The sequence below is a fragment of the Pezoporus occidentalis genome, unplaced genomic scaffold (genome assembly GCF_034315485.1).
Source record: "Pezoporus occidentalis ecotype Australia unplaced genomic scaffold, CSIRO_AGI_Poc_V1 ctg100, whole genome shotgun sequence".
Lineage (NCBI taxonomy): Eukaryota > Metazoa > Chordata > Aves > Psittaciformes > Psittacidae > Pezoporus > Pezoporus occidentalis.
This window is the reverse complement of record NW_026912780.1, coordinates 671,047-695,948: the sequence shown is the minus strand read 5'-3', so window position 1 is coordinate 695,948 and position 24,902 is coordinate 671,047. Positions and strand designations below refer to the sequence as shown.

General features: G+C 39.9%; 1 protein-coding gene across 2 annotated transcripts in view; it reads right to left on the bottom strand.

The window, feature by feature from the left end:
- Positions 1-24,902, bottom strand: part of PDZRN4 (PDZ domain containing ring finger 4) — a 247,638-nt gene that overhangs the window by 93,638 nt on the left and 129,098 nt on the right. The window contains exon 1 of one of the 2 annotated variants that reach the window (XM_062612320.1): positions 11,903-12,237. The exons of the other annotated variant lie outside the window; for it this stretch is intronic. Within the exon in view, the coding sequence (XP_062468304.1) occupies positions 11,903-11,971 (69 nt within the window). The 5' untranslated portion in view covers positions 11,972-12,237. Of the gene's footprint in view, positions 1-11,902; positions 12,238-24,902 lie in introns of those variants that run through there. 2 annotated transcript variants of the gene reach the window in all.

The window sequence follows — 24,902 nt, the reverse complement described above, 5'->3', positions numbered from 1 at the left end:
CCGCCCTTCTAATACATCCCAGGATGCCATTGGCCTTCTTAGCCACAAGGGCACAGTGTTGGCTCATGGTCATCCTGTCGTCCACTAGGACCCCCAGGTCCCTCTCCCCTACACTGCTCTCTAACAGGTCGTTCCCCAACCTATACTGGAACCTGGGGTTGTTCCTGCCCAGATGCAGGACTCTACACTTTCCCTTGTTATATTTCATCCCGTTATTCCCTGCCCAACTCTCCAGCCTGTCCAGGTCTCTCTGGATGGCAGCACAGCCTTCTGGCATGTCAGCCACTCCTCCCAGCTTAGTGTCATCAGCAAACTTGCTGATAGTACACTCAATTCCCTCATCTAAATCATTGATGAATATATTAAATAATACCGGTCCCAGTACTGACCCTTGAGGCACTCCACTAGTTACAGGCCTCCAACTAGACTCAGCCCCATAGACTACAACTCTCTGGCTTCTCTCCTTCAGCCAGTTCGCAGTCCACCTCACTACCTGGTCATCCAGTCCACACTTCCTCAATTTAGCCGTGAGGATGCTGTGGGAGACTGTGTCAAAGGCTTTGCTGAAGTCAAGGTAGACCACATCCACCGCTCTGCCATCATCCATCCACCGTGTTATTTCCTCATAAAAGGCTAAGAGATTGGTCAAACATGATTTCCCCTTGGTGAAGCCATGTTGACTGCCCCTCATAACCCTCTTATCCTTGATATGCCTTAAGATGGCACCAAGGACAAGGTGTTCCATCACTTTCCCAGGGATGGAGGTGAGGCTGACCGGTCTATAGTTACCCGGGTCCTCCTTCTTGCCCTTTTTGAAGACTGGAGTGACATTTGCCTTCCTCCAGTCCTCAGGCACCTCTCCCGTTTCCCAGGACTTGGTAAAGATGATGGCGAGTGGTCTAGCAATGACTTCCGCCAGTTCCCTCAGCACCCGCGGGTGCATCCCATCTGGACCCATGGATTTATGGACGTCCAGATTGCTCAACTGATCTCTAACCCATTCCTCATCGACTAAGGCAAGTCGCTCCGTCGACCTGACTTCATCTAAGGTCTCAGGGGTATAGGGCTCTTCAGGACTGCCTGCAGCAGAGTAGACAGAGACAAAGAATATATTCACTTATTGTCACAAGATTAAAGGAGAAAATATTGACATAAACTTACTGCACTCAATATAATATCAAAATAATAAAATAATGGATCTACTGCTAATAAGGATTAATAAAAGTTAAGTGACATGGTTAAAACCAGAAATAACTGTTCAATTTACTCTGTATAGCAGTAGAGTCTCATTTGCTCTTTCAAAGGCATAATCAGTTGAAGGGCACATTTTTCTTCTCTTTGTTCTTTCCCATCAATTTTAATGGGTGCAGAACATCAGTCACATGAAATGTAATGGGACAAGAAGATGGATGAGTACATTTGAAGCTACTAGTCACAGGACAGAAAACATCCTGACAAAGTGACACCAGCAGCTTAGGGTTCAACAATAGAGTCTGGACAATATTTAGTAAGTGAAACTACAGTGCTACATGATTTGGTATTCTCATTGGGAAAAATCTTTCTCCTGTCACTATTCATCATGTTCCCACAGGTCAGACTTTCAAAGACATTCTCCTACTGAACATGACCAAATGACATTTTTAATTCGAGAAAATACGTAAATCTGGGGAGAAAGAGGTCATTTGGAGACAAATGGGAACAATCTCCTGCATTAAGAACTTAAAACTACTTAATTGAGGAGGTTTTAAATGGTTTAGTAAGATTCACACCTGAGATTTGAAATATATTATGCTCAAAGGACTGAGGAGACTTCATACCTGTGCTGAACTTACTGGCAGCAAAGGGACTCCACTACTGATGAACAATTAGCAAAAATCCCCTATTTTTATTCTTACCTGAAGAAAGCAATATCAATAAATTAATATTTAGAATTGTTCCATACTAAAAAGCCTCTAATTTGCACATTACAATAAAATATATTAATTAAAAAGCAATATGTCCCATTAGTTATCTGAGAAAAGGTTCTGAGGAAATTGCAAAGAAAATTCCTGTCAAAACTGACTTTTAGGGTACAGTGAAGGTAAAAACAGTAATCGCACAAACTGAACCAAACTCTTTCTGGACTTGAGGAAGCGTGGGACCCCAGAGCTGTTCAGAAATGCAGGCAGGTCTACACTCTACTGCAACGATCCACTTGCATTATAACTTTACCAGTAATTGCTAAGTGGATCGATCTAGCATTTTAAGATGCTTATTGTTATCACCATCATCATTATTAGACAATACTATTCCAGTTTCTTCATTAGCTATTTGCTGAGATCTCTACAGTTAATCTTTAAAGCTTTAAATAATACAGAACTTTATACAAGAGAGGGAAAAGAGAAACCATTACCTGTTAAAATACACTCATGAGAGAAGGAATTAGAGCCAGACCTCCAAGACCTGCTGCCAGGCTAAATGCCCCATGCCTTGATATGCCACAATCACCCAACTAGTGGCATGAGATATCCAGAAAGCAAAAAGCCAGCTTTTGGCAAATTCTCTTAAACAGGGCAATGTCTCTCTCTGGTATTGTAACATACACTGTAAAGGAGATGTATTCTTTTTCTAACAAGTACAGTGTTGGAAGCTGTTTACATAAACATATATATTATGTTGCATACTATGTATACTTTCCTTTTCTCCCACAAGATATGAGACTGCTCTCTAACAAAATCTCTACAAGTGTATGGTGGTAAAGAATATACATGGGAGGAGTTACCCACATTATCTCAGAATGGGAAATTCTGAGGGTAGAAATTCCACGTCAGGAGCAGGTTTGAGATTTCACAAACAGTACACCCAACTCTGGAAAGAGCAAAATATTTTAAGATAATAGAATACTTGGCTCACTTTCGGCTTCCAAATTTCACATTACATGAACTAACACACCATTTCAAAAACTACCGAGTATGTTTCAAAAGATAATCAACCTAAATATCTTACTATGATGACACAAAAGTAATATTCAGACATTTCTGGAAATCTCTTTCCCATATTTTTCCTCTAAGACCACGCTTTCATGAAACATTTATGTTTTCTATGAAGCATTTTGAGGCAACTATATTCCTCAGTGAAAAACAATGTAGACACCACACACACTTGCTGGAATTCCCCATTTATAAACTTATGGGTCTGTGTCTTTCCTGACTGTAATAGTAGGGTACGTGACAAATTAAATTAAAGAAAATGCGTAAAACCATATTTCAATGAGAGATGCCACCCCCACTTTTAGTAATCCTGACCTCTGAAAAAGCACTCCAAATGCTGAACTTTAACTAATAATTGACCCCTTCTTCCATCTTTTCTTGCCATTAAAACTTGTTTTGAGCTGGCAGTTCATATGTTCATGTATATCATGAATAATTTGAGTATTTCACACTCTAACCATGAGGAAGTCAAAGGCCTGAATAATGATTATTCCCTGAGCAGCTTTCCCTGCAAATCCATCACTATAATATGCAAAAAAGCACATTACAAATACAATCAAACATATTAAATGGGTCAGTCATCTGTTCTGTTCTATCACAAGTAACCAAAGACAACCCTTTTCTCTGATTAGTTCAATTATTCAGTCCTCATGATGATTTAATAGAGTTTACCTATCCCCATGCTCCCCTTGGTCTGCAGGACATGGGTCCTGGCACTGCAGTTCATTATCTTTCTGACATTAGAGAGCAACTGAACACCTAGTAAGCTTATGGTTCTTTACCAGGAGCCTCACCAGTTTGCTTGCACGCGGACACAGAAGCTGCACTGATACTTGCAAGCAGGACCTTGAAGTCATGTCTACATATGCAGGGGCAGAACCTGCAGTCCTACCCAGAATCCAACCAGTGTCTCAAGTGTGTCTTGACATATGACACAGCCATGGCTGGCTCTTGTTGGCACTGATGTCTGTGGACAAACCCTGAGATCCCAAGCCAAACTCTTCTCCCTCCTTAGGGCCATGCACAGTTGCTAACCCCATGCGGGTGGGTCTCAGCCTCATGTCTCAAGCAATGATGCCTACTCTAGACATGAGAAGAATACAAAACCCTCAAGAATTTAGACTGTTTCTAAACATGATCTTTCAAGTTCATCCCAATTCCCTTCAGACTTTCTTAACTGTAAACTAAACCTGATTGATATTTGCAAACTTTTCTCACTGATCATAAGTGAGGCTACTTTTAAAGAAAAGGTTTTTTCTCAAAACAGTATGATTCCAGAAACTAGGAAAAAACCTCAAACAACTACCTCCCAAAGTACTGAGATATGAAACAAAACAGAAAAAAAATCTCCATCTGAGTGAAGAACACAAAACCTAAGTTGTATCTATACAAATTAAAGGCATTTGCAGACTTTTCCAAATTGAGTACTCTCAGGTTCAACTCTGACATTAATAAACATAACGCACAGAAATTCTATACATGATGTGGTAGTTTGGAAGATTACTCATTCTGCTGCGCCTATATTGTTTCAGAGATCAAACTTAATGGCCAAAACCTCTGGGGAATAAACTGCTATTGTACACAATCAGACCACAAAACAAAGGAAAACAAATGCCTGTTTTGCTTCACTTTGCTGATTATCAGGGTTTGCTTCTGTTGGTTAAAAACAAAACAAAAAACCCAACCTTCATCCTGGAGGAAAAGGAATGAATTATTTTTATCACCTGAGAAAGATACATAGAATTTCCTAACTTCCTCAAAGTGAAACAACAAAAACCTGCAACAGTGGGGATCGAGCAAGTTTCCATCATACTGTTATGTGAAAATGGCCAAATATCTGTATTGTCCTCTGCCTGTCCACAACAGTATTTTAAACTAAAATACAAAATACAAAAAACTGTAAGAGAGAGTTTGCAGTGCATTACATAAAGGCTCTGCAATTCCATTTCCAGGTTCAGTCCACGGCATAAAAGTTTTTGTGAAATACTTCGGTACAAAAAAAGTATAGATAACATTTGAACAGCTACTGATCTAATATCAATTATAGATAACATTTGAACAGCTACTGATCTAATACACTTTCTTAACAGACTCATTTTTATTACAATTATTGAGCAAAGTAAAACAAATGACAAGCCTATTAAACGCAAAATAGCAACCAACTTGTCTTCACTGATATCACTGAAAAACACAAAGTGTATTAAAGAATAACCTGCATCCAGACTTTTAAATTCTTTCATGTTTTGAGGTGATGTTTGCAAACTGTGAAATCCTCTTGTATTTGGAAAAAGAAAATCTGCCTAACACTATCATCAAAACTTTGCGTGAACCTGGAAGATGAGAAAAGCCTTTGTGGATGAAACCAGCTAGTGGGTTCAAAGTTATGGGCTAGACAAAAAAAGCAAGTACTATTACAAACAGCTCATATCCTTTAAAATAACAGGTCAAACAAACTCCGAAGTTAAACAGCCTTAAAAGATCCCAGTATTTTTCAGCTTGTTTTTTTTAATTATGCTTATGAGACCTCATCAAAACCCTAGGGGTGGAAGAAGCGCTGGTTATCACCAAGCCCTACTATACTGGTCTCCATTAAGCTCTTAGCTCTTGAGAGAAAACTTGTGAAACAATTTACTGTCAGTTAACCCTTAACATACACTTGGCAGAGTGTTTGGCTGACATTTTAACGTTTCTCCCTTTCAATGAACCACAAAAGAAAACTACTAAACACCTAAAATATGCTTCTTTGGCAGTTATTCTGTGAATGCTCAAGGTAGCAAAATTGGCCTCTTCACATTGCTGATGCACAAGACTCTACATAGATATGTTTTGCCTTAGGCCTGAGGATTATATCCATACAAAATCACACCAACAAGCAAGCCTCAAGAAAGGATAGCTCTGTAAGAAATGTCTAAAAATATGATCATTAGAAGAAACCTTAACCCCCATTGTTAAATTCAAGATGCAAGAAACAGCAAAATGACACAGAAAATCGTGCTATTCAGTACCTCAACCACTTCTTTTTTATTGTTATTTTTTCATGGCATTGTATATTGCTGCAGATTATTGATATAATCTCGGCATGGCTTTCTATAGCTGCCTTTGTTGTACCCACCTACCTGAATTTTTATCTCTCATACTATTGTCTGCTTTCTTATCTCAGCACTCTTTCTTTATCTTCCCTCTTGAGGTATGAGCAGGATCTATATGCCTTTTACAAGACAGTAAGCAAGGACAGAAAATGAAAGCCTGGCCCTTCTGAAGTCAGTGGCAACACTTCAGTTTCCTGAATTTTCTCAGAAAAACAAAGTATTTTATCAAAGGTAGTTGGTGTGAGATCCAAAATAGCATGTAGCCACTTAGCATATCATTTTGGTGTCACGTTCAAAAGAACAATCCCAGAAATCCTGCTTAACATGTTTAGGTTTCTAGGAAATCAGATGACAACTCCCTTACACGTCTAGTTGTATGCATGGGTGTCTTCCCAACAGACACCATTCATCCAGGCGGCCAGCACTGGTTATTTTAAGCAGCGTACATGTCCCTAGACCCAAATCCCCATGGCACAGTCTGCCAGGACTCCTCAAGAAGCCTTCACACCTAGACACAGCTCTCTAGAGAAAGCATAAATCCAGACAAGAGGTTGCATTTTAGACATATATTCTCTTGCAAGCAATTGGCATGTGGTGACTCAAAGCACAGAGCTGAGGCCCTGATGCCCAGGGCTCTGAGGACAGTTGATGCTGGCCAGTGAACACTCCCTAGTTCCATGGACCAGTACTCAGTGTGGGACGGTGAGCTTCTCCACCAGGAGCAAGAGCTCAGTTGTTAGCAGTGCCACAACACTAGTACCTCTTTTGAGTACATCCTGTAGAAACATGGCAATGGGTGTAGTTACTTAGATGAATGCTGCTCAGTTATCAGTGTAAAGCAAATAAGCAAGGAAACAGAATAAACAGCATATCTGTACCTGCTAATCACAAAGAGCATCTCTTATCTGCAGGAGAAGTCAACTTTTATGAACCCAGTTTTTAAAGTCTTTTCAGTTCAGCAAAGGTTCTTTAAGGAAATTCCAAGCAAGTTTGTAGGACACAGCTAGAAATGTACGACAAGCTTTACTTGATTATATTTTTACCATAAATACATTGCTGTACTAATATGAGACAGTGCAGCTTTGAGGGGAATTGCATAAAGCAAAGCTCTAAAATTGTTCAGTTAAGCTGAGAGGAAACAGAACTCCTACAAGGTTGCTGAATCCTTCAGCACCTCAAAATTTAGTTTTGAACTTCTTAGATCAGCATTCAGAAGAGTTGACTAGAGAAATAAGACTCAGTGGGGTTTCAATTGCTTTGTTTAAAAATTTAGAGAAGAGCAAGAAGGAAAAGTTAGAATATGCGGTAAGATCAAACCAGATCTACTTTTGCTAGTGATTTCATTCAACTCACATAATTTGATTATTTCCAGACAATTAAATTTAGAATTTTCTCCTTTCCTATTCTCCAGAGGTTAAAGTGTTCTGGTACAGAATTTCTACTAAAATAGAACTTAAGTATAAATGGACCCAAAAAATGTTTTTGTGTTGATGCAGCGCAAGACAGTACTTTCCCATTGTTGCTGAAATTCATGAGGAGTAAAGGGGACACAAAAGCTGCCAGCAAGTATCTCCAGAAGACTGACAGCTAATGCAAAGCACCACACTGAGGAGTTGTAATGTAAATATCTCACAAGTCATAAGTACAAAAATGAATAAAACTGGCTGGAGATTGGCTCAGAAGGAAAATAAGGATCACATACTCTAGTCGTTTTAATCCTATGAATAAACCCAAACTTCACCAAGACCAGAGGAGGCAGGTCCCAGTGACAAGAAACACTGCTTGCCCCCCAGTCTTTCCTTATTCTAATGCCAGCTATACCAGCATCTCCTGAAAAATACAGAAGTGCTTCTGCTGTTTCCATGGGCAAGCTTGATGTCTCTCTTGTGAACATCTCTGAATTTGAAGGGGTGTACCACTAAAACTCAGTACTTCAAGTAGCCCAAGGGATATCAAAATGAACATAAAATCAGAACTCTAAACTGGTGAAAATTTGAGCTTTATGCTAATTATGGAAACCAACATGAGAAGCAAACTGCATAATCAGTCTTCAGAGGATTTAAAAAAGCTGCAAGCAGGCTCTACTATCATCTCAGGTCAAATGTGAAATATAAATATGCAACCTTCTAATTTTAATCCCAGGTGCACCACTGTTTTTGTGAGCCACCCCAGACTGCCTCTGTTTCCCCTTCTAGCTTTTCTCCTTTCTCCTTTAAAATCTAAGGTCACCTTAAAGAGGACTGGTTCTTGTAACTCAAAAAAGAAGTTCACACTGGTCTTTGGTTGACCTCCAAAAGTACTGTGCTCTGTCTCTCCTTCCCCTCTTTTTCCCTGGGTTAAGAACATATTTTTAAAACAAAACATAAAAAATCTAGTAAACAGGAATAATTTCCACATGATATCCACAGAACTCTGTGAAAAACATTCATTTCCTTGAGTCTCACACAAAGCTATTGAAGTTCACTGCTGATGATTGATCAAATAGTATTTCAGTTTCATTCCCTCCAATCCTTGCCATATTTCTCTTACCCTTTCCCCTAAATGGGAAGAGTTCTCATCACGCAGCTAACAAATCACTTAAACTCACTTCTTTTACCCCAGCAGTGCAAGAGAAAATCAGCTAAGAACAGCAGAGGTCTGCTCCTAATGGACATGAGCATACACCATGTCCTATCTCCTTTAAGTGATTTGACTTGGACTTCCTGGATGCACACTCATTAGCTCAATCCTGCTTATTCAGCACACAGGAAATCATAATAATCATAAAGTGCCCACGAAGTAGCATGTAGGGCCATAAATTTCAAATTGAGACACCTTCCATTTCTCTACCGGCAAGAGGAAGAATAGGACTTGAGGGGAGGAGAAGTTCTACTCCTGATACCTTCTTATGGTGAAGTCAAACAGCTGAGCCATCCTCACATCCTGAAGACAGGTGAAGAGGCACTTGGAAGCATAAGGGTCCTTCACCAATGCAGAGTGGTATCTCAAAAGCTTTCATTCTTAAAACATGACTATGTAATTTCTTGTTTTAACCCCAACCTGCACATGCAAGACACAGTTATCCAAATAAAAGCCTTCATCACACAGGCAAATGCTGGCTCTGGAAAGGGCCTCCATGGTCTCTGAACTTCTATCTCAGTGAAAGGCAAACCAGCCTGGAGGAAGAGGGTGGGGGAAAGAGCAAGGAATTACCCATATTCTCACAATGTTTTCATTTCCCAGCAGCTCTACAATTAAAAGCTCTCTGCTGCTTAATCTGACCTTACTACAAACAGTAGCAGAAAACATGCCTCGCTGTATGCACTTGCATGGTTTTCCTCTGCAAACACACTTTCCTTTGTTTACTGTTGTTAAGTACAGGAGTGCACAGACCACCCACAGTATCAGGTATCCTAGCACAGGAAAGGTGAGCAATGAGGCTAGGATTGCTTCTTCATATGAATATAAATTAATCTATCTGATCCACATATGCTAGTGAGCCACAGCTCATCCTCAGTCAGTTCATGTCCCTGACAGGCTAACTTGTCCCAAGCTCTCCAGAAATCATTCAGATGAAAGAGCCAAGGCTGTGGTGTAGGAATTACAGGACTAGCAAGTTAAAAAGGGATTTGCAAATCAAGTAGTAATGCCTGCCTTGGCTTAATTTATCATCTTCTACTGCTGTTTCCCCCATAGCAGCAAAACAGCGTTATACACAGAAGCAGTTATGGTGTGAGATACTACCTGATCTCTACTGCAGCACCTGGTTAAAAATATGCTCAGTATCCTTTGGGTTCTGACCTTCATACAGCGGAACAAAGATAGGAATGAGTTTACAGATGAACACAGGATTTGGCAGTGAGCACACTAAGTCATTTCTCTGCTCTCCTTCTGCACCTTATCAGTGACATTTCCTGAACAGCACAAGATGCAGCACCAGGCTCACTGCATTTCAACTCCCCAAGGAAGCTCTCTCAGATCCTCCCAAGGATTACACTTTATCTGGCAAGCACCAGAGTAAAAAGTGAAAGCATTAGTTCATTTTGGTTGTTCACATGCACAGACACTCCAACTCAACAGCAGAGAAGATAACAGATAAGGGGAAGAATTTCTCTAGAATCTCCTAAAAAACCCCACCTTTGGGTGTGCTTATCATTTCAACAGCATTTATTACTGCAGGGAATATTTTGAAAATGCATTCACTCTAAACCAGGCACAGCCTCTTTTTTCACTACACACATGCAGCCCTTTAAGAAATGTCTAATCCCTTTCATAGCACAACCTGCATTTCTTATTCCCTGGCACAGAAAAGCAGACACTGATCTACTCTGCTCTCTCCATTTTACAGTTTCAGATCAGTTTGGCAATCCAGAGCTGGGGAGGGGGAAAGGGAGGAGAAGGAAATCTGTGCTATGCTTTTCCCTGTGCTATTGCTGTAAGAAAACATGATGATGGGATTACAACTAAATATTGAACTACAGGGAAGTGTTCCACCTAGAGACCATCTTCACCAGCCAAGGCAATGGGAAGGTTACCTGCAGACGGACACTCTGTTAGGATTGAATATGCCTGCTGTTCTGTGGTAAGAAATGATGCAGAGGTATTGCCCCCAGTAGTAATTAACAATGTTAATCTTCTTCTTCCTCTCTATGGTGATAAAAAGTGTCATTTTTATATTTAATTAATGCAGAGGATCATTTTGGAAACTGGCTAATGAGGCTCTGATCACATTACCATGAAAATGTGCATTAACACCACAACTGAGAAGGCTGCTTCATGTGTAGAGAATCCACTTTGTAATTAGCCCACTGTGAAATGAATCACGTCAGGAGGAACTTGGAGGGAACCAGTCGGCAATGGGCACTTAGCTGCTGCTGTGCCAATAGACCACCAACACCGTAAACTGTTTTCTCTCCTCCGTGCTGCCTGTCAGCAGCAGTGCAGTCCAAAACTGCAAGCGTTCAGCCTCTGTCAATGGCAGTGTGTCAAACCCAGGACAAATTACAGAGAGGGAGAGAACAGATGCTGAAAGGCACTAAACTTTAGCATGCGAGGGTCTGCTGTGCCAAGAGGAAAAAACAAACAAAAAGCTGCAAATCAAACACTGATTCAATAGGATCGGAAGAAAAATCATGGGCTATTATGGTAGGTGCCTGTTTTGTATTTTCTCATCTTATATATACTGAAGGAGCTGGGAACGCATCAGCAGCACACAGCTACACTGCTACTCACACTGTTATGCTGAAAGAGACACCAAAATATCTAGATGGGGTTAAGATCTTTGTCTAGTAGTAAACAGAAATAACAGACACCGTGAAAGAACCAGCAGCACACCTCACCCACAGAAAGCCTGATTTACTCAGCACCTGTTTAAACGTGACAAGCATGTTTCAGCATAATTTCAGTTTTAATTAATTAATCTGAAAATTTAATATGCTTCTTGACCAGTACAGACATGCCATAAAAACTTTGTTCCTTAACTTAGAAATACCTGAGATCACAGACTCAGTGCTTTCAGAGGCAGCAGGGTAACTTATCTGAAATCAGTCTTGCTACCGAAGCCAAGAGCTCCCTTAAAACATCACTGATATGGTTCAGTGAGACTGCTGCTATATGACTGACATCTTGGCAGAAGATGCACAAAAATGTTAAAAGAATCCCACAGGAAGTCATCTGAAGGGGGAGTGGCAAACAAGCAGAAACAACAGGCACCCAAAATACTAATAATTACCAAACCCCCAACAACAACTTAGCTAGCAATTCTGCAAAGGAAAAGGCAAAGCAAAACAAAAGCATTTCCACTTACTCTCTCTAAAGAACCCACATTTTTACCCTGGAGATGCTGGTAATATCCTCTGCACTCACCTGTGAAACTTCATAGAGCAGTTTGTAGTGCTCCTCTCTCTTCTGAAAAGTGCACAGATTGCAGCCCATCCTAATAAGGAACACAAGAGCAAAGCCTCTAATTTCCCCAGCACTGAAAGGCAAATGCACTGACAGGGAATCACCCTCCAGACTTGACTACTGTTTTTCATTAGTCACTCCAGCTCCGAAACACAGGCACACCACTGTCAGCTGGAAGCACAAGGCAGGGCAGTGTGTAGCAGCATGCTCTTCTTCCCTTTCCCTAACTATCTTACACTCACGTATACACACACAGAGTTTCGACTCAGTTCATGGCAACACTCCCCCTGTCTCTGCATCAGTGCACATGACTACACAGATTCTCACTCATGAATATTAATAGCCTCTCATTGATTATTTATGACAGAACGTGTTAGCGGGGGGGGGGTGTCATAGCTGCTGCTGATGACAGATGAATATTCACTAATTAAGAAGCAAATGTACTGTGGTTAAACAAAATTCACTTATGTCAATACCATCTCTGTTTATTAAGGTTAGAGGGACTTAGCCTCACGTATTTCACCCACGCTCGCCTTAATTTTTACAGTAATCGTGAGACTAATTCATGAATGGGGGTGGGAAAGGCACAAGTCAAGTCTTATGTTAGGTCTCCACCTTGTGCAACAGGGATCACAGAATATATTTTAAATGTTTGCAAGCATTTTAGGAGTGTGCTTGTGAAACCTAAGCTGATGTTGCTAAAAATTTAAAGCAAAGAGAGAAGGAGAGAAAATTAACCCAAATGGCTATATTGCTAGCTTCACCTTTGACACTGCCAAATTTAGCCAAAATTCCAGTGTACTCATAAAAGGCATAAGTCTATAGCAACTCATCATACATATCCAGTGTATGTAGAAATGCAGGTGTGCCTGACCTGGTGCTTTTTATATATATATACATATTGTGCTCTTTATTAAATAATCTTTCATTCAAGTATCTTCTGGCATGTAAAACAGATTAACAGTAATTATAGCCCAAACTCCTAAGAAACTCAAAAGATATCCTCTTCAACTCCTAGATATCAAACCTTTTATTATAACATGCCATTATATCTAATTTTACCATTTATAAATTTGATTTTAATGGCACCACAATTCTCAGTGTGTGTATAAAGGCAAGGATGCATTTAAAATTAAACCCACATGTTAAATGTTAAGGCCAACGGAAATCACACTTAATTCCAGGCTGACATTAACTCCCATATTGTATATCATGTAAATCCGCTGGTAGTTATGCAAGATGCAAAGCCCAAGCCATGACAAACCAAGACAGAAAATAAAAATGTTGCTTTTGCTCTATCATTCCTTTCTCAGCAACTCTGCTAAGCAAGAACTATGTCCTTGTTCCAAAGCATCTTTAATCTGGAGGGGATAGCAGGTGGGATCCAAAGCAGAAATAATTACTTGGAAACCAATGAAACCAGTTTGTTAAGATTGACACTAGGCCCTGAAGAGTTGTAATTACCAAGCATTGATGTACAGCTACTAATTTTTCTTTTTTTTTTGGGTGCAATTTCCTAAAAGTGCTTTGTCAAACATTTAAAATTGATAACAGGAAATGATTCTAATGAGCACTAATTGTTAACAAATTGGCTTTGCATCTAGCAGCACCTCAAACACCACCAACACCGGGTAGCAAGCAGATCAACAATCATGTGCTGCTTATCAGTCCAGCCTCTTGGGATGTAATAATCCGATTTTCTGGGCCTTAATTTTACCTAACTGCTGGGATGAAAGCCAAGCAGAGAAACCTACAGGAAAAAATGGACCATTATTGAGAACTCTGCATATTAGTAAAGTTTGCTAGAACCTCTATGTAAATTACAGATAGGTTGAGACCGAATCTTAATCAAATTACATCTCCTTTAATAAATGAACAGAGTCAGGAAGAATTGAATAATGACCATTAACAGAGCAAGCTCTTCTTGTATCAGCTTCCAGCACTGTTCTGAAACACAGCATTAATTTTTATTTGGTGGAAGAACCTGAGCAGACAGGTTTGGTTCTGAACTTTCCCAAAGACCAAAGTTCGAGGCTGAACCATGGAGGCAGGTTCATCACTGTTAGAAAGAATGAGTCTCTGCTCTCCTCCACACTTCCATGAAATGCTGTTCATGCTGAGAGGCTTAAACCTATGAAGCAAATATCAACTTAGTCTTTGAAGGTTTCTATATTGTGAGGTGCAGAAGGATTCTCAGATGTGTAAATTCTGAACTTAAAAAAGTCAGATCAATGAACTAGACAACAGTCATGCAAGGAGAGCCATGCCATCTTTCGATAAAAGTGTTCTCTCTTTTCACTGAGACAACTTCTTCCTCTGACACATACATAGTCTGAAAGCTAAACTACATTCATAAAAGGAGACATGATTTGCCAAGGTATATTTTTGATAGTCCTTTAAAATGAGTTCTTAAAACAAGGAGGGAAAAGGATGTATTACTACAGGAATCCAGTTGTGTTGGTAAAACAAACAAACAAACAAAGAAGAACAACAAAACAACAGATGAAGTAAGCAATGGAAAACTACAGTTAATTTTTCAGCAGTTTCCCTGACAGTCTCTTTTCTCATTGCTCTTCCTCTGGTTCTTTTGTTTCCTTCTCTGAAGCTGACACAGGCTTCTCCATTCATCTATCAAGTGCCTGCCACCCTCTGCCCATACAGAGAGTAAAAGGGTTCTGTCTTCTGCTTCTGCAGCCACTAATGGGCACAGTCTGCAGGACTGAATAGATTTATTTGAGAAGGAAAGGTGCACTTCCAGATTCTGCAGCCCCATCTTAATATGCTGCTTTGATTTTATGTGTGGTGAAAATACCAAACTGTGCAGCACAGAATGACACTGAAGGAAAAATTTGATTAAACTAATGACTAAAATACGATGTGCAATGGTCAAGTTGAATTTGAGGCCGGGGAGAAAGCAATCTCTTTCTTCCCTTCCTTCTCTCCCATCTCCTAATTCCCCTCCAACATCAAATTTCTAGCTAAAGGGACCAAAAAGGCACTAAAACATAATCAAGTAATTTTTATTCTACATGAAATTCAAAGATATTTGAATAATTCAATGCTTTCCTTGATTGTGGAGTTTTCCATGTTTATCACCTACAATTTAATGTTACCATAAAGACTAAAATCATAATTTATAGTCAAACCAGGAATGCAATAATGCAAAGGGATGGAATTTAATTTCAAGTGAGTTACTGCAAAATTTCTGTTAACATTTTCAAACAAGGTGCCCTTGTTTAGGTCCCCTAATTCATTTTAAGTGTCTATGCGATCACTTACATATTTGGTACATAGTTTTGTCACTGAGGTACAGAAATGGATTTCTAAGCACCCAGATTCGAAAGTTTAACATTGCAAAAAACTCAAGGCAATGACCCTGAAAATAAAAGGCCACTGCTTTATATCTTTATCACACAGGTAAAAGATACAGAATAAAACATAGCATTTATTTTATGCGAGGATAGTGAAGTTGTTGGTCCAAACTCAGTGATGAAACTCAGCAGCTCAGAGGCAAATGTGGAATTCCAAGTTTCCTTTGCATTCTCTTGAATTCCCACTCTTCTCCTGAATTTACCAACCTCATTGGATTTACCCTACAAATTCTTAACAGTTCCCAGAAACGTAGCTCACAGAATAGATGGCAATGCATTTTATAGTCTTATGGCTGCAGATATAAGACAGAAGAAAAAAAAAAGAAAAAAGAAAAAAAGGAGTTAGAGAAAACATTTGCTTATCCTCACTGTCCTAAACTAAGGCTTGAACTTATGCGGCTTGACCTCATTCTGGCCAGATCTTTTAGTTAATCATGATGGACCCTTTGGAGCAAGTCCAGAGGAGAGCCATGAAGATGATCAGAGGGCTGGAGAACCTCTCCTATAAAGACAGGTTGAAGGAGCTGGGCTGGTTCAGCCTGGAGAAGCGAAGGCTCAGGAGAGACCTTATCGCAGCTTACAGTGCCTAAAGAGGGCCTACAAAAAAGCTGGAGAGGGACTTTACACAAGGATATGTAGTGAGAGGACAAGCAGAAATAGCTTTAAACTAAAAGAGGATAGATTTAGATTTGATATACATGAAAATCTAATTCAAGGTAAAAATGCACTACACGTTTTCCACAGATATCAGAACACGCAAAATGTGTGATTAAAAAAAGATTGTGTATCTACAATAAAATTCAGTATTTGCATGAACATTAACTTACGTTCACAGGAAAGACACTTGTTTAAACTCATATCCTTTAGCACAGACACTGAAATGTCATGCACTGCTCCAAGTCACAGCAAGAATAAGGGTGCTGGGAAAAAAGACAGGACATCAAATGCCCACATTCTGTATTTTCCAAGATTGTAAGTTATCTGAAGACTACCCAGGTCTACCTTACTGTAAATGAAAAGGCCTCTGTAAGTGGAATCTTCCATTAGGCTCAGATGGTTCCTGGAAGGTAGGAAGCACCTACAACAACCTGTGATAAAAGTCCAGTCTATTGAATCCTCCTTACCCCTGCCCCCCCCCCCCCCCCCCCCCCCCCCCCCCATGGTTAAATTGACACAGAACTATGGAATTTCTGGCCCAATATGTACATACACATGTAGAGAGAAATGGAAAACAAGCACATGAGGAACCTTCCCTGCTGTAATTGCTTAGAAGAGGACTTGTCCCTTTTGTTCTACACAGGAGAAAAAACCCCAAACCATCAAATAAACCCCCATTTATCTACCAGTCTCATGTGAATGGGCTGGCTAACTTTCTTTGGAAAAGCACCATTCCTTTACCAGGTCTGCTGCCCAAACTTCAGACTGCTCAGATACCTTTTTATTTTTGCCTCTTTCTCAAAGTTTCATTCAGGATACTCTTTTCTGAGGTTTTTACTGAGAGTGTCTTCTTTATTATTTCTTAAACTACTGCCATTATCAATTACAGAAGTGTTGCAGAACACCAAATTATGCCTATACTGAACTTTAAGGCCTTAGGAATACATAAAGACATCAAGTGGACAGTTTCGGTTAAATTAAGCCCTACAAGCCTTCTCTAAATTAAGGTCTTTGTTAACAAACTCTAAAAGAAGTTGGACTTTCTCTTGACTTTCGCTACCTCATCAGTTAATTATAAGGGAATTATCTGACACATCTTTACTTTTCTTAACCATACAATCACGTGAAACCAGACTGATAGGTCTTTACTGCACCAGAGAGTTTCAACACTAGGGAGTTTAGAATTACTATGGAGTACAGAATGAGTAGAATTACTCATAAATAGGCCTGAAAGGATTTAAAAGAAACATTAAAACCTAAAGTGGCTGAACAGGGTTGAGGGAAAAACCTCTGATTATAAATAAATATGTCGATAAACCATGTAAATAAACATTACACAACGCAGTTAGGGAACACTGTTAAAATGTCCAGAGTCATGGTCTCTAACATACTTATTTCTACTCAGAAAATAGATGTAGAGGTGTAAGTAGTTTCCTTGAATTACAGGCTTAATGTTTAATCACAGTCAGAAGCCAAGCAGAATGTGTGGAATTTTAGGATGAGCCTGACAACAGAGGAGAAACTATCATCACGAAACTGCACAAACCCCAGCACTACTCACATTTGAATACAGCCTGCAGTCCTGGTCTTTCCGTCTCTGCATCATTTAATGGAAGTGGAAGAGTTATGAAGAATAGATGACAAACACAGGTGTTTGCCAGTTCACTTTCCCTGCATCTTTCATCTTAATCTCTATTTTTTTTCCCTCATACAGAAGCCATTTCTTCTCACATTGCACAACGAAATAATCAGACAATATAAGGAAGTCTGGATTTTTTCCCCAAGTAATTTGACTGTTGAACTCATTAGCAAAACTCACTGGAACTAAAAAGCAGAAAAGGGTTCAAAAAGGTGAAAGACAACTTTATGACAGCCAATTTTCAGTAGTCAACTGCCTGCTTAGGAAGCCAGTAATTCACCAATTCCTGGGAGCTATGAGAGACAGCACAGCAGCAAGATTTCTCTCTATGCACCCCCTTGCTGATAGCTTGCCTGTGTTTTATTGTTGGCCTCTTCACAAATCTAATATTGGCACTATGATTCCTTTAGTAACTCAATTCTAGAGCTCCAGATTTACCAGTTCTTGCACAAAAAGCTAGAATATGTACTAAGCTGAAAGCTCCTTAGCTAATGTTAGCTGGTAATACACTATACAGTCCAACTGCATTACAAGGCTTTATTAATGACTGCATTCAGAACTTCAAACATGTTTATAGAATACATTTTATTATTGAACTCGTTGGTTTCAAAGCTTTCCAAGCTACAGCTGTTAAAAAAATGATCAGAATTTTTCCCCACACCTGAAGATTGAACCTGAGAGGCTTTCTTACATCTGTGTGGGAAAGAAAGACTATCTGGAACTGAGATATCACACACCAAGCTCAGGCTGAGACCAAGCAAAGGGAAGTATCAATGAAACGCCTCAACAAGAAACTGAGCGCAACTACAAAACTAATTCAAATGCTGAAGCAGGAACAGGTTCAGAGGATGAGAGCAGTGAAGACTCCTTGGCTCTGTTCTTTCCTCTGATACCTGCAGCATTAGAAAACCTCTTCTTTTATATATTCTTATAAAGTATGTAACACCTCTCTTGCGAGAGCATTAATTCATTGAACCTTTTAAGACTATTCAGAGCTTTTAAAAGAATGTACTATGGAGAGCTGTTACATCCATCCAAGTTCTTCTGCTGAGGCCACCCTCACAGTCTCCAGCACACAAGTGTAATTAAAACATCTTATGTAGTTTCTCAATTAAAAATTTTAAGTAATACTCATGGTGTGCTAATCAGTATAAAAGGATAAAATAAAAGAATTAGTCATGATTTGAGGAAGTCCCTTGCTAAAAATGACAATCACAGTGACTAGAGTGATTAGAAAAACTAAATGAGAGATATACTAAGGCCAGGGTGATGGCTGAATGTGTCTTCATCCCAGAGTGGCTAAAATATATGAGCTAGAGGTAGATTGAACTATTTTGTTTTCAGCTGCCTTTCAGTTTAAGTACCGTTAGTTGGATACATCTGTAAGAATAGCTCTGGCAGATCTGAGTACTTCAAAAGTGAGGTAAAGATGCTGAGTAGCTTGTCATGAATAATGCACCATCATTATAGAGACATATTTACCAATACAGGCACTTCACTGTTCACTTTCAAAGCTCATACAATTGATAAACCGGAAGAACTGTTGAAGGACAGATGCAGTATAATAGATTATTCTGCTTGCCCCTTATAAATGGCCTACTGTGCCCTAGAAAAACACGCTGGGATTAGGGAAGTTTTCATTGCTATGAATGGATTTTCATGGTATTGAAGCTCAAAAGGAGACTTTTACTGAATCAGGCCATAAAAGCACCTGCTTTCCTCCTTTACCAAAGCACAAGGATGTTGTAATAAAATGGTCAGAAGTTCATGTTACTATAGTAAAAAGGAGCAGCGAGGCAGAGGTGAGCTGGTTTTGTGTAACAAATCATGACTTCATCACCTTAAAATTAGTATTAGGTGGTGTATGTGAATGAATCCCAAACCTGGTTCTCAACGCACACCTGACAGAATGAGGGATGTAGGAGTGGCACCACATGATGTTACAAGAGGAGCCATCCACACCACTCCCAGGTCTGACAGCTGGCTAGTTTGATTTAAAATCACAACTTGAACTGAAATCAACCCTGTTTGTTGGCAGTCATTAACTGACAGCCATAAAAGCACCATTAACTTGGTCATAGTCAGCAAATGCTTTGTAATGATCTAAAACTAATGTGGCTCTCCCTCCTATAAAATCCTCACGGCATCAAAGGTTTCCTTTGTACACTGTTTGGGCTTTCTAAACCTTAAAATTACTGCCCGTGCACCTGCTTTCTGGAAGATCATTAGGTAAAACTCCCAACGAAGCCAAATTGACCTGGCTTTGGTTACCTTGCCGTCTGCTCTAGAAGAAAATTAATGTTATTAGATGTGTTTTTCTCTGAAAATTGCTGGTGTTTGGTTACAGTGCCAGCTGTCTGGGAGGTGGTGGATCTGTTGGATGCTGATCCGGCTGGCTGCCTGGGCAGAGCCTGGTCCTGGACCCCACACTGGTGCCTCTGGGACCCCCTGCCAGCTGCTCCACCAGTGTTGGGGCACCCTAAGCCCCTGCAGCACATCAGACCTTAGCCTTGCCAGCAGCTGGGTTTTGGGGGGTGCTCCGCCCAAAAACCCAGCTCCCTGCAACACTTGCCCAGCCCATCGTAAAACAGAAACATCAGGTCTGAACTCAGGTATAAGGAGTTGGACAGAAAAATGACAGAAAGAGTGAAAAAACTCCTGCAGAGCCACATGGGTAGAAACGAATGAAATACAATTAACAATGTCTTTTTCTTCTATTTTGATGTCCCACGCAAAAGAAATCAGCATAGCAAATCCTGCCTTATCTCCGACTGAAATTTCAGATCCTTAGTCTAAACCTGCTTTTTCCTCTGGAATAAAAAGACAAACCCAAAAGCTTGTCAGCTTCAGAAGGGAGATTTGTCACACGTCAGTGGTTTCCAAGGTGGGGGTGCCTGCATGGCCCTTGCTGCCTGACCACAGGGACACCTCTGCCACACAGCCTTTGCTCAGCTGCTGCATCCCCTGTGCTCCACTTCAGCATTACTGCAGCATGCCAGGGCCTCTGGCTTGTCTGAGTCCTCTGGCCAGAGGCATTAAAAACAATTCTGAACATAGCTTCCTAAACATCCGAAGGACAACATACAGCAGAGGAAAAGCGCTCAGTCACATTACAGTCAAAGAATGGTGCAGATTAAAGTGAAGTGCTTAACTAATATTTGGCATAAAAAACATCTGGAACCCTACAAGCATCAAAATCACTTAAACAAAACCTTCAGGTGGGAAGCAGGAATTGCAGAGGTACGGGTCTCGTTTACTTTACCAAGGTTGAAGCAGTTAAAGAACAATGTGTCCCCTGAAGAACAGCATAGTAGAGGCATGTGTTCAATCGCTGAAATAGTACCAAGACCAGTCCAATTCATCTGGGACGAAAATCCTTCCCAGTTAAACTTTGACACAGTTAAAACACAATCTCCCTGAAGTTTTGCATTTTGGATTTGCTCCTCTTGAAATACAGTCCCAAGTTCCCTAGTGTACTTTGGTTGTCAATATCAGTCATAAATAAATATAAAGCAGACTCTAAAACAGAGAAATATGATGAGAAATTAAACAGAAATCTCCTGCTCAAAGAATCTTTGCTTTGTCATTCTCCAGTCTGAGGGCTGGGAAGAGGATGGTCTTGAAACGCTTCTTCCAAACCAAACCATTCTGTGATTCTGATCTATCTGAATGTATTTGCATACTAGGAAATGTCCACCCTGCTCTGTCCAACAGTGTAGTGAGTGCCCTTGGTACTTTCATACTTTACCAAACAATGCTTTCTCTTAAAAATAATGTAAAATAAAAGTACATCCTTGTAGGAATAATTCTTCAGGGGATACTGTCTGGAGTTCTCCATCTCAAAAGTTCAAGGACACTTGCACAACCTTTGCCAACTCCTCCCAGAAGCCAGATCCTGTACTTATATTTGTATGAGTTTAAAGATGCTCACAGACAACACATACCTTTCCTGTACCCCTGCATCCACTCATCAGCTTGCCCACTCAGACCTAAGTACTCTGCTATAATACAAAAATGATAAACCTAATCTTATATACTCCAAAGATAATTTCAGTACTACCAAATCATCTAACCTCAAAAGGAAAACAATGGGCTACAGGCCACATAGGTATCTCCTGTCCACATTTCTGCTTGTCCATAAGGCTTTAGCCCCCACATTTTCAACTCATGGTCTTAAGAGAGGGGAGTAAGATGCTCTCATTTACCACAGGGGAGGAAGTGACACCTGTGAAAAATGAATTTATTTATCAGGCTTCAAACCGCAGGAGGTATGTATGTCAGCACGCACACTGGAGGGAAAAGCAGCACATTTCCAAAACTCACATTTCATTTTTACAGAATTACACTTCTCACTTTATAAAACAGAAAGATATTTTAATAAGAGGCGAAATATTTAACCTTCTCAAAGTCAATGCTTACTCTCTTCTCTGTGATTGCCCCTGTAGAGATGTGAAACAAATCACAAGGGAAAAAAGAAAAAAACAAGGAGAAAAACCAGCTTGTATGTGTGTGTGGGTTTTTTTTTTTTTCTGCAAGACCTTCGCATCTAGTCTGAATCTCTCATTTCTATTCAGTTCTTGTGCAGGACACTAGGATTATATGTATCAACTTAATTCAGTGATAAGAAAATCCTTACCATAAATCCTACCATGTGGGACAAATCTGTCAAGATCTTGATTATCAAAACAAATGAACAGACACTAAAATGTGACATACGTAGCATACACTTTACATGATAAATTAGTCCTTGTACAACTGACAGACATACTGTAAGGGGATGTTAAGGTTGCTATGGCAAATAATGCCTTTCTTCCCTCAGCTCCTGAATCACAAGTTTTCTGAAAGTCACTGACTTCTATCAAAAGGCAACAAATTTTCTATGGTTAAACACTCCCTGCATGTAACAAGACATATTTCTCTGTCCCACTGTGGTCTTCTTCAAAAGTTACTGCCCTCGAGTAACCTCGCCATGTCACTAGAGTGACTCGCCAGAAGCTGTAAGGTTGTTGTCTTCCCCTTCAGCAGACGTGTTAGGGATTTACTGTAATGCTTCAGGGATCCAAATAGTGATGGTCAAATAAATTAGGAAATGTACTTTATCCTGCAGTAAGCAGCAACATTGTCAGCTCAGGGAAAACAAGAGAGAGTCCTGACTTACTTAGAAATGTGAACTAAAAGTTTAAGTATTTTAGCTAGTTAGGATCCTATGCATCCCTCATGATAACTTCATAACTGGGTTATTATATAGGAACAGAAGCTTCATAAGTAATATTACCGCTTTTGGTTGGAATAAAAATCATGGGGAAATACTCATGATTTCAGCATACTTTTCATCCAAAATAGTATTTGGAACTCTTAAGGGCAGAAAAAGAGCAAAACAAAAGGAGCAAACCCCAGTGAGAATTTAGTAAAGCATCCTTAACAGCTATTTCTGTCAACAAGATGTAAGTGTGAACCCAAGAGCTCTCCTGCACAAAGACCAAAACTAGAGAGAGTAAAAGGTGTGGGTACATTCCTGATGGAAGGCGTTCAGAATCTAAATCTGGATGGGCTTGCTGCAGAAAATACACAAGTCTTATACAGTAATCCTGACAACTTCACTGGCTACTCCTGGAAACCTGTCAGAAATTCAAATTAAATTAGTTTTTTCTGGTTTTCTCAGCAAAACTCATGAACATAGCTGTGTTCTCATTGACCTCAAAGGGGGCAGCAGCTGACCACAAACTCTTACTGAGTTATCAATTTCTCTGATTACAGTGTTTGTTTTTCTTAAGTTATACCAGATATAAATATTGATCACCAGGTGACAGGGTGCAGACACAAGCTATGACCACATCAAAATCACCATGTGAAACGTTCAGGTTTCCCTGTGTCTAAGAAGGACCGCAGAAGGCGCTTCTGTCATCTTTCTGCTTCCTACTGTAGTTCATCACATAAACATTTCACAAAAGGTCACAATTCAACTGATGAAATTAATCATTTAGGTGTTTTCAGAACACATGCCATCCTAATGGCAAGTTAAGTGATAAAATACGGATTAGAAGCAAAGATCTTGAAAAACTGTCATCCTCAGCTAGCTTGTCTAAACCCTCTTTGTACTACTGGTGAAGAGGAGACCACTTTATATAAAGGTATATCTTCTGTCTGAAAATACTTTTTATTCCCTCAGGGACATCCTGAAGAGCAAACAATTCTGACCAAGTAAAACAGTTATTTTAAAACCACTAAATTTAACTCATACAAAAATATCTATGTGTCAATAAACTATTTACATAACAATAGAAGTCAAGATTCACAAAGAATTTTTCAACCAGAGATATCAAAGTACCTCACAAAGTCAGGTGATATCAACATTTTACAAGCTGTGTGAATAACACCAAAATCTAGCAATGCATAATACTGAAATATGACAAAATTCAGTACCAGCATAGAAAGCACAGAGAAGCTCTGTGTTGATGGAGCTACGTGGAGCCAAGCAGGGGATGGCAGAGCAGTAACACACCAGAGGATGTCATCTAAAGAATTTCAGCAACTATTTGAGATAATAAAAACATTTCAAGACCTTTGTATACCTTGCAAAGGAACAAAAAATAGTATGATATTAAATTGAATTTAAAATAAAAAACTCTCTGAAAGTAGCTCTTACACTACACTGCAGAGAACGCACATAACAAAATTGGCACTAGCTTCCAGCCAGCAACATAAAACTGTACAGTTTTAACTCATTTTCTCCTCTCCTTCCTTTACTACATGCTGAGATTCTACTTCAGCATATCCTGCTCCTTATTTTCTTGTTTCCTGTGCCCTGCCACAACTCTGCATTTATGTCCACATTCATCCATTCAGTACTCCAAATAGGCCCCTGCTGCTGTGCACTGCTTTGTCCATCACGCCCTGCTCCTTCCAGTTCTTCTCTACCTTATTTCACTTCACCTTTGCCTTCAGAATTTCCACAGTGTTCTCCCTCCTGCGAGTCCTCCCAAGAGCTGAACTCTAAAATAACCCCTCTCGCTGGGCTGGAGAAGACCCACCAAAGCCTCTGAAGCAGGCTGGGCTCAGCCACGCTCAGCATGGCTGCTCCCCAGGACAGTCCCAGCTTGGGTATTAAAGCAAGCAACAGCTCCATGCCTGCTTTCCTGCACACAGCAAAATAAACCAGGATGCCTGGGTCACAGGTTTAATTGATTTTTCTTGTCTTTCAACCTGCCTCAGAAGTTAGTCTGATCAATGCTATTTCACACTTTCCAGTGCAAGCTTTACTGATCTAAGCCATCACTAAAAACAGATTCATCAA